Below are 15,919 nucleotides of genomic sequence, written 5' to 3' on the forward strand. Positions count from 1 at the left end.
TTGTCTCAGACGATGATAGAACCACGAGATTGTTGGAATCTCATGAAAACTTATGTAAACTTTTGGTACATTGATATGTAGTGTGTATAACACAAGACAAGGTTTCATGCACAGTTTACATATACTAGTAGATCATTATTTCAAGAGTTATATGCAATTGGCACCCCTTATGTTTGGACATAATGCACATTGCATCTAATAGTTTTGAAAAATACACTTTGCAGCCCCAGACTTTTAACCCGTAGACACTTTGCACCCTTTTCGTTAATTTCTGCCGTTACCGTTAACTTTTGTATGGGCATTTTGGGAAATCTAATTATATTTAATTAAAATCAGACCTTTATTTAAATTTTCTGACCATCTAAACGATATTTTTCGGAAAAATTTAAAGAACAAAAGTTGTAGAGAATAAAAAGATCTTTTTAGAACAATAAGGTTCAAAATTTAAATAATTATTTAAAAACGATTGTTCATTTTTACAAGATTTTCAATTTTTGAATTTTTTTAGAATAATTATAAAAAGAATTACGAAAATTTTGAACCTTATAGTTTTAAGAAGATTTTTTTATTCTCTACAAATTTCGTTCTTTAAGTTTTTCCAAAAAAAATCGTTTATATGGTCTGAAAATTTAAATAAAGGTCTGATTTTAATTAAATATAATTAAATTTCCCAAAATGCCCCTGCAAAAGTTAACAGTAACGGCAGATTTTAACGGAAAGGGTGCAAAGTATCTACGAGTTAAAAGTCTAGAGCTGCAAAGTGTATTTTCCAAAACTATTAGGTGCAATATGCATTATGTCCAAACATAAGGGGTGCCAATTGCATATAACTCTTATTTCAATTACATTCTAATCAAATGCAAAATACAAACTAGTGACTATAAAAGGTGACATCATTGGGCCTGGACACAACTATTGTTTGTGGGCTGGTTGCTTGAGCCCATGCCTACAATTTTAGGCTGACTCTTCTTACTAAAAAGCTCTTCCATCTCTTCCAAAGATCTTCCCCTTGTTTCAGGCAAGAAGAAGAAAAAGAAGATCAAGGCCAGCACAGAAATGCCAGCAAACATGAAGAAAGCTCCTCCTATAGTGATGGCTTTGTATATAGATATGAAAGTTATGGATATAGTAGCATTCATCAACCTATTCACAGCCACTCCAATGCTATGTCCTTGGGCCCTCAACTTCAGTGGAAATATCTCAGAGCTATAAACCCATGTGATTGGAGCTAGCCCAACTGAAAAGAACATTACATATGTGTAGGTGGAGCCAATGCATAAGCTCAAGGCCCAGAGCAGCTTCTCCTTGGAATGCTCCACAATGGTCAGCCCAAGGCCTAGTCCTACTAGTGCAAAAAACATTCCTCCCACACTAGTTAACAAGAGTTTTCTTCTCCCAATCTTGTCAAGTGAAAGAGTTGCTATTGTTATGAAAACAATTCTTGTAATTCCTGTGCCAACCTGTAACATCCACATCGGTCAGATAAAAGAGTAGTTGGGCCTTTATAAGCACAAACAAATAACTAATGTATACTAATTTGCTAGCATTTTGGGCCGACCTGTGCTAGCAACAACTTGTTCTTGCTGTGGATCCCAGCTTTCTTGAAGATCCTTGGACCGTATAGAACCACCGCTTCAATACCCGTGGCATGCTCGAAGAAATGTATACCGATAGCTGCTAATAACATCCACCGAACAGGAGGCGAGGGTCTTAAGATCAGATCTTTCCATATATTTTGTCCGTTTGAATTTTTTACCTTAACAAAATCATCAGTACAATTCTCATCAATCCCAGCAGCCAATTTAATGTCAGAAAACCGAACCTGGGCTTCATTTTCAGAATTCGATACTAGTAACAGAATTTTCTTGGCTTCCGCTAGACGGCCTTGCATCACAAGCCATCGCGGAGACTCTGGCAATCTGAGAATGAAAAATGCTAGAAGCAGAGAAGGCACTGCAGCAAGGCCAAGCATTATTCTCCAACCAACTTGTAGCGTCAATCTCGCGAAGAAATAATTAGAAACATAGCCACTTAATATGCCAATACTTATGCATAATTCAGGCAATGATGTCAAGAATCCACGCGATGAGGGCGATGAGATCTCAGCTGAGTACACTGGTGCAATCATCAATGCGAAGCCTACTCCGATCCCTGCTACGCAGCGGCCAGTCAGTAGAATCGGGTAATTTGGACCGTACCCCATGAGTACTGAGCCGAGCAAGAAGATTATGGATGCTAAGAGTATTGTGTATCTTCTTCCCACATAATCAGAAACTCTGCCAGCGAGAAGAGCCCCTACCAAGGCGCATATGTTGAGTATTCCAGCCAGGACTTGGATCTGCATATCGTCGATTTTGAGATCCTCTTCGATAAATATCATGGCTCCGCTCATCACACCCGTGTCTGCATGTTCATTCAAAAATGCAAATTAGTATTCAGTTAGAACAATGATTTGTCGATATGATCCTGGTAAGATCTCCTGATAACACCTCGAGATTTTGAGAAAACTGGTCACTTAACATAATATTAGAGTTCATGCGAATTGTTAGAATAACAATATAATCCTGATAATCCCTCATCCCGTAAACATATTCATGCAAATGAGATTTAATATTAAAAAATAATAAAATTTCCGTATTCATTCCCATTAATGGGATTGTAATTTCGTGATCTAAACGACACCTTAGTACTTAAAAAGACTAGAAGTATAGAATGATTACCGTATCCAAAAATAATGGATATAACAGAGGCAACAACAGAGCACGCGAAAGCATACTTGTTGATCTTGTTTGTATAGTCGCCAGTTAGTTTGTTTCCCTTTTCTGCTTCCATTAGGAACCAACTAGAGCTAGCTTGAATCTGATAGGAGAAGAGAACGCAAATTAGCTATATATAGAGATATTACAGGAGCTACACTACTGGACGGAAGCTGGTCTGAACAGAACAAATATCAAAGTAAACGCTCACTGGCTATTGCTGACTATAATTGGCCTCAACTACCAAGTAGCAGAGTACTACTTTTCTTTTGTAGACTGTGAGCTGTGGCCGTACTGTATACATGTAGAACTGTATGCCTATCTATAATTTGATTAATACTATAAAAAATAATGTCGTTAGAGCATCTCCAAGGGTCTTATTTATATTTGTTAGCTATAATATGATATATAAATAATCATCTAAAATTATAGCTAAGAGTTTCTAGTTTCACTCCAATGATATTATGTATAATTATATTATCTAAAATTATACATAATAACTTTAGACGTTTTACAAATGTAGCAACCCCAATTTTAGTTATCTATATTTTTTTGCAAGGGGTCATGGTTGGAGTGTAGAATTTTTACCTATTATCTAAAATGTGCCACATAGATGCCATGTAGGTGCCACATAAACACTTTTAGCTAAGAGGTCTAATGCCTTGGAGTTGCTCTTAGGGGGATATTTGTTTAATGAGTTAAATGCATTGTGTGTACCTATTGTTTCGAGTTTGTGCACTTTGTGTACCTTAAATTTCATATCTAGCACTTTGTGTACCTTCCTTTACAAGATTCTTGCGATTTGTATACTTCCGTTAGTTTATATTTAACGCCGTCAAATACGCAGATGGAGGATAAGGGCAACTGCTGTCCTTTTGCACTTCCAAGAGCTCTATCTACGTGTTTATCTGGTGTATGAAACTGAGATTTAATTCTTTGGTTTTTTAACAAAACGTTAAAGTTAGATATAATTTATGTACCATGTATATTATGCTCACTTGGTCATACGTTCATCAAGCATAAAGGACCTGTGTTAACTCATTAACTCATAATTGTATTTTTTTAAGTTATTACCGTTGAAGTCTAAGGTTTACAGGAGAAAGTAAATGGAGAAAAATAAACATATGCATGTCAAGGAGAGCCTCGGCATGATATATAATTTTTTCCCTATGTCCCATTTAATTGTATACGTCAACTGCTCGACACGCATTTCAATGCAGCTCCTAATTTATTTTTGAGATTTTCTTTTTCTGAATAAAAATATAACATTCAAATTTTAATTCAGAAAAAGAAAATTTTAAAAATAAATTAAACAACTACACTTTACAGGAGCAAAGTCCGTGCTGTGTCCCGATCCCCATGTATACTGCTCATGGAGGTGACTACTGTTTTTAATTGTATCTACTTATTAATTAACATACTTTAAATTTTATCACTATTTTTTACATATTTTTTTTGATAAATTCTACATAAAATATTATATCGATTGAGTTATATACATATATATTATTGTACATATGTAATTAAAATATATTATTGTATATACTTTAGGTTTTTGTTTAGAAATTTTCTAATAAATAAGAGTTGTCACTAATTTAAAACAAATTTATTAACAATTATGATACTAGTATGTTTTTGCTTGTGCTCTGCAAGTGGGGTTAAATTTTTTTTATTTTATTTTTCTGATAAACACAATTTCGATAATTAAATATCATGAATATTTATTAAAAAATTGTTTAAATAACTATATCATATAGACCATGATACGCGTGAATGTCCAACCAAAAATAATAATATTTTTATTTTTTACCTTTGTATTCAATTTGAGATATTTCTAAAAGATTATTCTCAAATCATAATGATCATATGAATATATTTCAAAATGATATATTTTATTTTAATAAAATCATAATGTTAATTTATGATTTTTAAAGAGTCGTAATAAATATTCGGTATCAAAAGATATAAGATATAAGTAAGTTTTTAAGGTTTTTGATTTTTAATAAAACTTATTTTTCTATTCATGATTATTTGAGACATCGTGATTCGTGACAGTAATACCATCACATTTTTCGTCTTTATCGTAATCTTGTGAAAGGCATAGGTTTGAATTAAATTCTGTATTAATATGAATTTAAGCTAATAATATATATAAATATGAATTTCTCATCGATATAAATTCTGAAATATATTAGAAATTTTATAGAGTTATTTCATAAATTAAATTATTTGAGATTCGAAGATTAAAATCAAATCATAATATCATAATAATAACTATTATTAAATAAAAAAATCATATGATAAATAAATTTTGATAATTTAATATTTATATTGTAATATTCCACTGATATGATTTCGTTATAAGTGTAGATATCATCACATGCCCACGAATTTGTAGCTTTTCCTGTGCATGTTAATCTACTTAATTAAAGCTAATTAGATTCTTGCCAAACACCCATCCCTTTCCTCTAGCTTTTTATGTCTTGCTGTTATTTTTTTATCTTTCTTCAGCTGTGCATTTGACGGAGTTAGGTGCAAACTAACGGAGGTACATCATTTGCAAGAATCTTGTAACTAAAGGTACACAAAGTGCTAGATATGATAATTGAAGTACACAACATGCATAAAGTTGAAATAACAGGTACACAATGTGCATTTAACTCTTGTTTAATATGTCTCTTCAACTTGTTGTAAAGCTGGAGGTTGATTGATAATGACCTGGTTTATAAATCGTGAATCGGAATCGATTGGTTGGCTTATAAATTCAAGATTTATCGGTGATTTTCTTGATAAATTAAATTTTTTTTTAGCCAAATGTTGAAATGCTTTTCTGGGATTATTCAATGAATTTTTGATAAATCATAAATTTTTAGAACACTTCTAACGACACAAAAAATATGTTTGAAAAATAAACTTTATTTGAAAACTGAAAATTCATAATCTGATATTTTAATACTTCAAAATATTTAGTGATATAAGTTTTTGAGTGAGCGGATGGGAAAAACAAAATGATTCTCGTAAATTTAAAATCTACTAATACTTCAAAAGGGATGTATTAGATTGAGATTTTAAAACATTTTTTTGCATCTATAAAATTCGAGGGTATTCGATTAGGATTGTTTAAAATCCATTAAAATCTAGACGTATTCAATTGGGATTTTAAATTATGCTACAAAATCTGATGATATTCAATTGGGATTTTAAATTATGCTTTAAAATCCGATGGTATTCAATTGAGATTCTTTAAAATCCATTAAAATCTGATGGTATTCAACTGCTGAAAGATTTTTTTGCATTCCATAAAATGATGGATTTTGTGGCATTTTTCAGTGTATTTCAAGTTTTTTTAAATCCTACCAAAATCAATGATATTTTGAAGCATTGTGCTTTTTTTTTTTTTTGTATGGTGAAGCATTGTGCTTAAATCTTATAAACTCTGCGATATTTTATCAAGAATCCGCACAAAATCAAAATCACACACAATCCATTAAAATCCATAAACTAAAAAAAATTCCATTAAAATGTCAATCGAATAGACCTATGAAGAATCGATTACTTACTGGCCGGACAACATTTTTGACACAAACTTCACTTATCAGAACTCTTGTGGACTTTGATTTGTTGAAGCACGTAAAGCTTTTTTTGTCTTGCATGTATAAATGCTACTCTAAATTACTTGGTTATATCTTATTCTCTGGCGTCTGTCCACACTGTGTAATTGTAATTGGACAAGATTATAAATTAAGTAAGACACAGGAGTCAAGACCATGACTATGTAGGTAATCTTTATTTAGCAAATTTATAAATGAATTGGTTTGCTTAAATTACATAATTTTTGGACGCAAGCAGCAGTTTAATATGGATGTAACATCATGACAGCGAAGGAGATGGGAATGAGAACTACAAATTGCCTGGTGATAAGATCAAATTACGCAGCAGCCTGTGTGTATATATAAATTGAGTCAACGTAGCAGTTATCCCCTCTTAAATAAAGTTGTTTTTTTTTTTTTGAAACACCCTCTTAAATAAAGTTAAATATTGTTTAACATTTTTATTTTCTATCCTCAAAGTAATATTTTCATATTTTTGAGAATTAATTTTAATTATATGTTTTTCGTCAAAAAAAATAAATTTAATTATATGCTTCGTATAATTAGTTCTCCTAATATTATTAATAATGTTTAATTTGCAGAAACTATTAAAAACTGCCAATTCTTATTACCAAAGGCTACATATAAGTCTACCTTGTGTCTTAAAAGTTGGAGTCTCGCTTGTGTCTTAAAAAAACGGGGTGCCGCTTGTGAAAATATTTTTATTTACAGAATATTATAATTTTATATTTTATTATTTATCATGTGCATCTTATGTCCCAATTATTTATTTACAGTTTCATTTTTGAGATGTTCCGTTCAATTTTTTATATTTTTAAATTTATTAAAAATAATTAATGGGTACCATCACTTCTCCATTTTTCTTCCATTTTCATACTAGTTTTAATTTCACTATCTCATTTATACGTTAACAATCAATGGTTCTCATCACATCACCTATTTTTTTTTTTTCTACTATTTTATACATATTTCTTAACTTTCGTATCCAAATCATATGTAAACATATATATAATTGGGACGGGGGAATATATAGAAGTAAGTTTTGGAAACGATAAGCGCACAAATTTATCTAAAATTTTTGTGGACCGCAAAAACAATAAAGGCTTAATTGTCAAAATATTTATTAGACAAAAGTGCGAAGAGTCTATATATAGTCGGCAGTCAAATATTATATATTCGCACGTAACCGAGGAAAGAAATAACGTGTTGACTGATTTCTTACAATTTTTTAACTAAATTAATTCATTCAAAATTTACTTTTGATTATCTAAAAAGGTATAAAACTCTTTCAAAATAGCGGTGAATAAAATTTGTTAAATTTATAAAACATCGCGTATGTATAATCCAAGAAAAAGGGTTTAAAATACACAGGCTACGCCGTGCGAAACGGGGAACTGGATTAAAGAAGATATTTCATCGCGATATCTTTATGGCCAACTTGCAAGTTGCAACTTGCAAACCTTCAACGTGGTCATATGAATTATGAACTCAGTAGTCATAGATACATCCACGATGCTATATTGTTAGACACCGGGGTTCATGGTACTGACTCATATAGTATAGATTTATGTAATGTTTACGTAATTATAGGACTTCGGACGGAGAACATAATAGAGGACAAAAAACAGAGAAGACCAAATTGATTTAAAAAATAACCCTAGCTGGAAACATTTCAAACTCTCGATCCCCGACCCCGAGGGCAGCCTTACTATTTTAATAATTTATCTTTATCTGGTGTATATATATATATTTTTTTTATGTATGTGTCTTTAGAAGATGAGATATAATTCGTGTTCTAAAAATCGTTTAACATAACGGTTGTGTCTGATTAGTTGAGTCACTGATAAAATATTATATATTAGATAAATACTTGATACATACATTCAAATTATATAATGATATAATTAAAAATATTGTATAGATTTTTTAGTACGCCGATAGTGTTACTTTAGACGTTCGTCTGGTCACCTTATCATAGCCCGCGCGACCTTGATTATTATTTTAAACTTATTTATAAAAATATATATTTTTTATTGGTGCCCAGACTGTCTAAGTGAGATTTGGAAGTAACATCGAGCCACTTTGAGAGAAGGAGAAGCCATCCTATTATCCATCTTTGAACAAAAATTATCTTGCTCCCTTCTCCCCGTCCCGAACGGATAATGAAGATCTCGATCTTCAAACGATTTTCCTCCCTTCTCCCTGTCTCGAATGGTGAATGAGGATCTCCGCATAGGTTCAAGGAATTCAACTTTAAATAATTTCGACTGATTTTTATAAATAATGTTTAATTCACCGTTTAAGACGGAATGAAAACGTATCTATAACGTCTAGCACCTGCACACCGCTGCGCAACCGTTTAGACCAGTATTTAGAACCCCGGATATGACTAATCTAATCTGCTGATCTATCTTGAAGTTTGAGAGTATGCACTTACATAATTTATGACCATATATACACAATACTCAGGTATTGTCGCCCATCCGGATCAGATCGTTGACCTGTTCACTTGCCGCTCATTTGGTCCATTTTCAGAGTGAAGTCGTGGATAATATTATCATGTTCATATTTGATATAGAAAAAATACTAAGATCTTATTCACTTAATGAAATCACGGATACTATAAAAAAAGATTAATGAAAGAAGAAGAGAGTATAAAAAATATTGATGCCGAAGAGAGTATAAAAAATAATGATTAAATTTGAGAGTATAAAAAATAATGATTAAGTTTCTCAAATTTAATTTAAGTTCTGTGATGGTTTATATGATTTGCTTTTTAATTTATAGATGCTTTGTTGTTTATGAATTCCAGTTGCTTGCTGGCTGGTGCAGCTGCATGTAGCTAGTATATATACCGCTGTTATCATTGCTTTGCTTCTTCTGCTATAGCCGGATTAAAACAAGGCATACTTTATCTTCTTACCCGAAAGATGTTGAGAATTGCATCAGGAAATATGGACCTTTAATATCCAGGAGATTCAGATACGACTCTACATTAAGAAAAATAACAAATTTATTTAAAGATAAATTAGGTAAAGGAGGGTATGGAACTGTATACAAGGGCAAGTTATCAGATGGTTGTGTCCTTGCAGACTTGCAGTGAAGGTTTAACTGCAACGAAGGGGAATGCGGAGAGATTCATAAATGAAGTTGCAAGTATCGGTAGCTAGGACTTCTCATGTCAATGTTGTGTTCCTCCTTGGATTTGTTTACTACAGGAAAGACGAGCTCTTATTTATGATGCCTGATGGACCTCTAGAAAACTTCATCCAGCATTGTGGCTGCACCGCTCAAATTTTACGTTCTGACATAAAGCCCGCACTCATAATTTCCTTCTCGACGAAGAATTTTGCACAAAGATATCTGACTTTGGGCTTGCAAAGTTGTATATATAGTAGGAAAGAAAGCATATATTGTCTTCTGTAGTGAAGGCCAGAGGAACCTGGTTTTTTTATTGTTCCAGAACTAATTAGCAGACAATTCGGACCAGTATCACATAAGTCTGATGTTTATAGATACGGAATGATGATTCTGGTAATGGTTGGAGGAAGAAAAAATATTGACACCAGAGTAGCACACACTAGTGAGATATATTTTCCTAGATTAATTTACAAGCATTTCTATGATTATGAAGATACAAGTTCTGCAGATAACTTAACCGAAGACTAGTGCATCACAAGCCATCGATAAGCAAGGTGATTGAAATGTTCGAAGGCTTTTAATTTGAAGCTTTGAAAATACCACCCAAACAAGACGTGTGTTCTCTTCCCACTTCCTCTGCGATCACACAACAGAAGATCCTTTCCGGATCTTCTTCAAAAAGCGAATCTATTTCATCACCCATACTAGTTCCAATATCAAATGAGCCAAGTTTATTCTACTCGGTTTGAGTTTTGTGATCGCACCAGCTCATTCTGGGAATTGTGGATATAGGGGTGGTAATTTGCAGTGTCAGTCATGTTTGTGTTGCATATTCCTGAACAGTTAACTCTGTGCCCGTTTTAAAATGAACCAATATTCAGTGTAATTAGGATTGTGGACTTGTGGGCATGGTGGTTTTGCAGAATTTCAGTTTACGTCGCGCTTGGATCCAAATTCAGCCATAATCAAATATATAATTTGTAAATTAAAAAAATAAATTGTTTATCCTTTTTCTTCAAAAAAATCATTGAAAATTAATCATAAAATACAAATTGGTTCTACAATAAAATCATATTCATCCATAATGACTCTAGAGTAGAACCAAATTTAAAAATCAAAATTTTTATTTGTATGTGAAAAATTGTTTGTCCATGTTATGCATTGTATGACTAATATTTTATATTAGGATCAAAATTTGTGCATAAATATTATTAATTTTAGCATTATGAATTGAATGAGATTTTAAAGTAGAACAAAAAGGTTCTCCACTAAACTCTATATAAGATGTTTTTTCATGTAACAATAGCATATATATGTGTGTGTGAAAATAGACGAGCGGGTAGATAAATTATGCTAAATGAAATAATCAAACGAGATAATAAGATTGAAAATAAGGTGAAAACAAAGAAGTGCCCGAAAATTTTAAATTAAAATATTTGATAAATGTTTTTTCTAAATTTTTAGTCTGAAGAAGATAAAATTTTGAAAAGAAATGATATTTATGGATGTAGATTCTCTTCTCTTTACTTACAAAAACAATAAACTAGAAACATGATTGAAGAAAATTTTAATAGAATTTCTTCTATTCTTTCGTTTCTCTCAACTTAGAAATTTGGATTGCAGGACCAGCTTTTCCTCAGGACACTCAATCATGTCTGGCGAAAATCATATTTCTTGCATTTTTTTGAATTTATAATATTGCACGATGTTTAATATTCTCCCATACCTCTAAAATTGTATTTCTTCATTAGAAATTAGTCGCTATATAAAGAGATTTACTTAAATAAACTTTGAAGACAAAGGATAGATTTCTTATTTATATAGTTTAAAAGTCATGCAATAAATATGATACAAATATAAACATATATGTTGTGACGACAATAATAATTTCGTTTAGGAACATTCTCTGATTACCATGATTAATTTATTATATGAATAATAAATATAAATTATTAATATCTAGATTTTTTTTAGAAAAATAGACAGGAGAAAAGTTTTGAATATTTGATTATAACTTTAATTTTAAACATATTTTTTATTTAAGTGTAATATTTGAGCAACCAAAATATATCTCAAATGACACATAGAATTTGCACTATTATTATGTAATAATGAAAATTATTAATTTTATGAAAAAAATATTCATATTAGATAATAGTTCATCTTATCATCTATAAAAATATTAGGAATAATTCTGAGTATTTTAGTACTTCATTTTTAAAATTTAATAGACGCCTGTTGGCATTGAAGCTTTCTTTCGATTTCGGGGCCTATTTGAAAGAAAATCCAATAATTTTTTTCTTGGTCGTGAATATATGAACTGGTTGTTCGTTGTTCAAGTATTCTTGTTTAGGCAGTTCATCCATAGTCCTACAGAGTGTTTTGATCTAATATTTCAATTCTTCCGTGTTTCAGCAATACTTATTGTTCCAGGGAGCTAAGGTCTAAAATATAGAAGAAACAAGCGGATCTACCACCCACTAAATTCTGTTTCACTTAATCCTCTTTCATGGCCACATAACTTTCCGGCTAAGGAATGAGAAATCTTTCTCCTTTTCCATGAATCCAATTTTCATTTCATCCGGGAAAAGCCATTTTTTCCTCAGTAATGTTTTTGTCATTTGATCCAATAGAGTTCCGTTAGATAGGAATAGATTTGATAAATACTGATAACCCCCAGATATAGTATTAGAACAGAAAGATCCATTAGATAATGCACTAGTGTTTCTGAAAAAAATTATCCAAAAAATATATAGAGCTGCTTTTTCTCTCTATTTTAAAATTTTCCTGATCTAAACACACTCGGGTGCATACTCCTCTGTCCCATTTAACATAGTTCCGTAACCTATTTTTAAATTTTTTATTTTTTGAATAAAAATTTAACATCTAAATTTTAATTTATAAAAAAATTTTAAAACATAAATAGAACTTTATAGAGTATTAAAATTCGTAACGCGCGCAATCTGCCAACGTGACAATGTGACGGAAGGAGAGTGATCTCGTCACACAAAAATTGGGAAGTCATGAGGAAAGCAGTCGTATTTGTAAATATTTCTTTATAAAGACCACATCAAATCTTTAAATCTTTAAATTGTGTATAGAACATTTCTCTTCCCTCTCACTTCATACACAATGGCCCAACGTTTCAGACTGCGTATAACTCGCGTCTTCCGACCCAAACACTCCCCTCCTACTCCAACTTCCGCCGCTCCACAGCCATCGAAACGCCGTCGTATCGTCTCCTTCAAGCGCCGCCTCTCCTCCGCCTTGCTCTGCCGCTGTTCCTCCAACTTCAACAACTCATCCGATGACGAAAACACCGCAAAGCCACTCGACTTCCACTGGCAAAACGACCAGAAGGAATGGCACGTGGCTCTCCAAAACGACGACGAATCACCTCGCCAGAAAATCTACAACTCCTCCGTCTCTGGCGGCGACTCCGACGACACCGACATTCTCGCACCCACGCTCCTCCCACCGCCACCTCACAAGAAACGACGTCGTCGAAAGAAGCGAGCGCCACTACTCAAACACAATCGCATTAGCACATCCTCCGCCGAAACCGAAACCCTAGTCTCCTCTTCTAGAAGCTTCTCCCCCGAAGAAACCGAAACCCTAGTTTCCTCCTCTTCTAGAAGCTTCTCAACCGACGAACTCGAAACCATCCGCGAGAAGCCACCAAAACGACACCGTTACAGAAAACCAAAAAACAAAAACCTCGAACCGATGACGTCATCGTCGAGATGCAGCGTCACCGTCTCCGAGAGCGAGTCGCCGGCGAGGCTGTCGGTGTTCCGGAAGTTGATACCGTGTGCAGTGGAAGGCAAAGTGAAGGAGAGCTTCGCGGTGGTGAAGAAATCGGTGGATCCTTACGAAGATTTTAAGAAATCGATGAGCGATATGATTTTCGAGAAGGAGATGTTCGAGGAGAAAGAGCTGGAGCAGCTGCTGCAGTGTTTTCTTAGCTTGAATTCCAGGCAGCATCACGGTGTTATTGTTCAGGCGTTTGCTGAGATTTGGAACTCTATGTTTTCTCTTAATACTGCAACTAATTCTACTATTAGTAACTAATTAAGTAATTAATTACAAGTCTTGATGTTATGATTATTAATAGTTTGAACTTTGAAGCTGCATTTGAAGGATTAGCTTCATTTTCTATGTAAATTACTTGCTCTGTAGTTTTATTTCATCTATTGTGAAATGATGTGTGTACAAATAAGTCACTTTTTCCGAACTGATTTTAAATTTCTAGCTAATCTTGATATTTTGCTAAGAATCCTTTGTTCAGGTTCGATTCTGGCTCGTTCTGAAAATAATTATTAGAATGTTCAAGAATAGAGCTTAGACTGTGTACTCCATATTTAATTATTTATGAACTTGCTTACATAATTATACACTGCAGCCAAACAAACTTATAAGTTAAAGTAAGATTGCAGGAGATTTTGATATGCTGATGAACATGAGAAACCAGGCTTTTGTGGTGTATTGATTGTATGTAATGTAATATGAACCTTACAAAGAGGATTTTTCATATATTGAGGGAGATATTAGTACAGACTCACAGTGCATCTGAACCCTACTGGGGATTACTATATTAAGTTATAACATATGTAGGCATAGGAGGGAGGTAATACAAACAACACAATCAGTAGTACAAGGGCCAGCTTATTTGCTTTAGTTTTGTACTTTTGTTGCTTTTCTGTTTTTCATCGTTACCCGTTTGGAGGTTTACACTACCTACGTAAGCATCCAATAATTTTGTATAGTTGCCCTCGGCCTGAAACCCTAACACACAAACGTGTAAAGACGGTTTTGTGGTTGCTGTTGCATTTTGGTGATCAAAGTTTACACAGCGCCTCTTACGCAAACCAGAGCAGAGATTTCTTTTCATAAGAAATCATTTTCTACTTGTCATGATCCGTCGATATAAAAAAATTAAAGGAAGTTTTGTTGAGAATAGATGCAAGATGATAATGGGAACGTTTGAATGAGCTTAAAATAAATGTTTATTGCTCAAAGTAAAAAAGTGAAGTAGAAGTTAGAAGCAAGTTAAGACTTATAAGTGATAAAAGTATTTGGAAAATAAGTAGAAGCCGTGAGACAAAATCTAGTAATCGTAGCTTTTTTTAAGTAATTCTTGACTTTTTACACAGCCGATACAAATAAGTACTTCTAACTTGTAATTTAGAAGTCGGGCTTATAAGCCCATGTCAAACACCCACAATATTTTTTTTCCCATGACTTCTACTGCTTTTTGTCATCTTTATAATTAACATTCTACTTTAAATTAACAAATATTTCAAACCAAACTATCCCAACACTCAAATGAATTATAAATCGCATGATCAAATACTCAAATAACTTACAAAAATTATAAATTATAAATTTCTTGTCGTTTGTAATTCAGTCCTACCGTAAGTATTTTTTTTTAGAGTAGTGTTACATTCACAAAATTGAGTACATAATCTTGCACAAAATGAGGTGGCAATTGAGATGAAAAGTTTTAATTGGTGATATTAATGCATATCCAGGGGTTCCACTTCAATCAAAAGTTGACACATACTTATGTGAATGTTTTTGTCCCCAATTTTGTGCATCTAACATTTTTTTTAACTTAATCAAACAACATTGTTTGATTTAGCTTTAAAAATATATATTATTTGTAAATAAGAAATTATAAGCAATTCTACTTATATAATTTAAAACACAACGATGTAGATGAAAGACTAGAGGATTGGGTGTAATGATATATACGCATGCATGCTGCCACTCCATGTAAAGGGAGCACACATAATTGAATTCAAAATGGATTGAAAAAGTCGAAAGTCGTAGTACTCAATACCAACAGTGTCTTTCGGGAGTCGCGTGATATAGAATGGGAGCGAAGACGATGATTTTGTTGACAGCACATGGGGATCTCAAAATGATCGGAGCCTTGAAACTCATCATCACAATCAATAATTGTTACAGTGAGAAGAGACACCGAGCATCCGCAAATAATTTGCGAGTGCTTCGCTCAAGTGGGACAAGTATTATGCATTCGCTATTCACTCTCTTTGTTGTCGTTGACCCCCGACCTCCTCCTTCTTTCCTAATTCAAAAATCAAAACCAACATGACATTAACTTCAACCTCAAAAAAAAACAAAAAGTGAGAAGTAAGATATACGCAACCCAACTCAAAATATGCTCAAACAGCGAGTCTAAGAGATGCCCTATACGGTGTCTTAAATTATGATAGGAAAAAATTAATCCGATAATTTTCTAGTGATGTCTTATATCATTAAGACATCCTCCTCAAACCATATTTTTGAGTCACATCTCTCCTTGACCTATCTAATATTTTGTTATAAATTCTAATCAACACTCACTTTCTCTTTCTATTTTTATATAATGCTTTAATGATGAAAGAG

General features: G+C 32.8%; 2 protein-coding genes across 3 annotated transcripts; one reads left to right on the forward strand and one right to left on the reverse strand.

Annotated features, from left to right (window-relative positions):
* Positions 1-765: 765 nt before the first annotated feature.
* Positions 766-3,077, reverse strand: LOC108196647 (probable polyol transporter 6). 2 transcript variants are annotated; one of them, XM_017364033.2, is made up of 4 exons: positions 2,968-3,077; positions 2,721-2,859; positions 1,559-2,403; positions 766-1,460 (listed from the first exon to the last, which is right to left on the reverse strand). In XM_017364033.2, exons 2-4 carry the CDS (start codon positions 2,830-2,832, stop codon positions 894-896), a joined length of 1,524 nt encoding a protein of 507 aa, XP_017219522.1. In that variant the 5' UTR covers positions 2,833-2,859; positions 2,968-3,077; the 3' UTR covers positions 766-893. The 2 variants fall into 2 exon arrangements, with proteins under 2 accessions (XP_017219522.1, XP_017219520.1); XM_017364031.2 differs by having other exon boundaries at positions 2,721-2,984.
* Positions 3,078-12,573: 9,496 nt separating this feature from the next.
* Positions 12,574-13,764, forward strand: LOC108195201 (transcription repressor OFP7). Its single transcript, XM_017362154.2, has one exon. It carries the CDS (start codon positions 12,641-12,643, stop codon positions 13,577-13,579), a length of 939 nt encoding a protein of 312 aa, XP_017217643.1. The 5' UTR covers positions 12,574-12,640; the 3' UTR covers positions 13,580-13,764.
* Positions 13,765-15,919: the final 2,155 nt, after the last annotated feature.

This window comes from Daucus carota, chromosome 7, assembly GCF_001625215.2.
Source record: "Daucus carota subsp. sativus chromosome 7, DH1 v3.0, whole genome shotgun sequence".
NCBI classification, from domain to species: domain Eukaryota; kingdom Viridiplantae; phylum Streptophyta; class Magnoliopsida; order Apiales; family Apiaceae; genus Daucus; species Daucus carota.

What these genes read in the sequence shown, in the direction of transcription:
- LOC108196647 (XM_017364033.2), bottom strand. Translation starts at nt 2,832, where the DNA reads ATGGAAGCAGAAAAGGGAAACAAACTAACTGGCGACTATACAAACAAG. An exon ending in ATCCATTATTTTTGGATACG is followed by an intron (nt 2,404 to 2,720) that starts GTAATCATTCTA and finishes ATGAACATGCAG; the next exon opens with ACACGGGTGTGATGAGCGGA. An exon ending in ACAAGTTGTTGCTAGCACAG is followed by an intron (nt 1,461 to 1,558) that starts GTCGGCCCAAAA and finishes TGGATGTTACAG; the next exon opens with GTTGGCACAGGAATTACAAG.
- LOC108195201 (XM_017362154.2), top strand. Translation starts at nt 12,641, where the DNA reads ATGGCCCAACGTTTCAGACTGCGTATAACTCGCGTCTTCCGACCCAAA.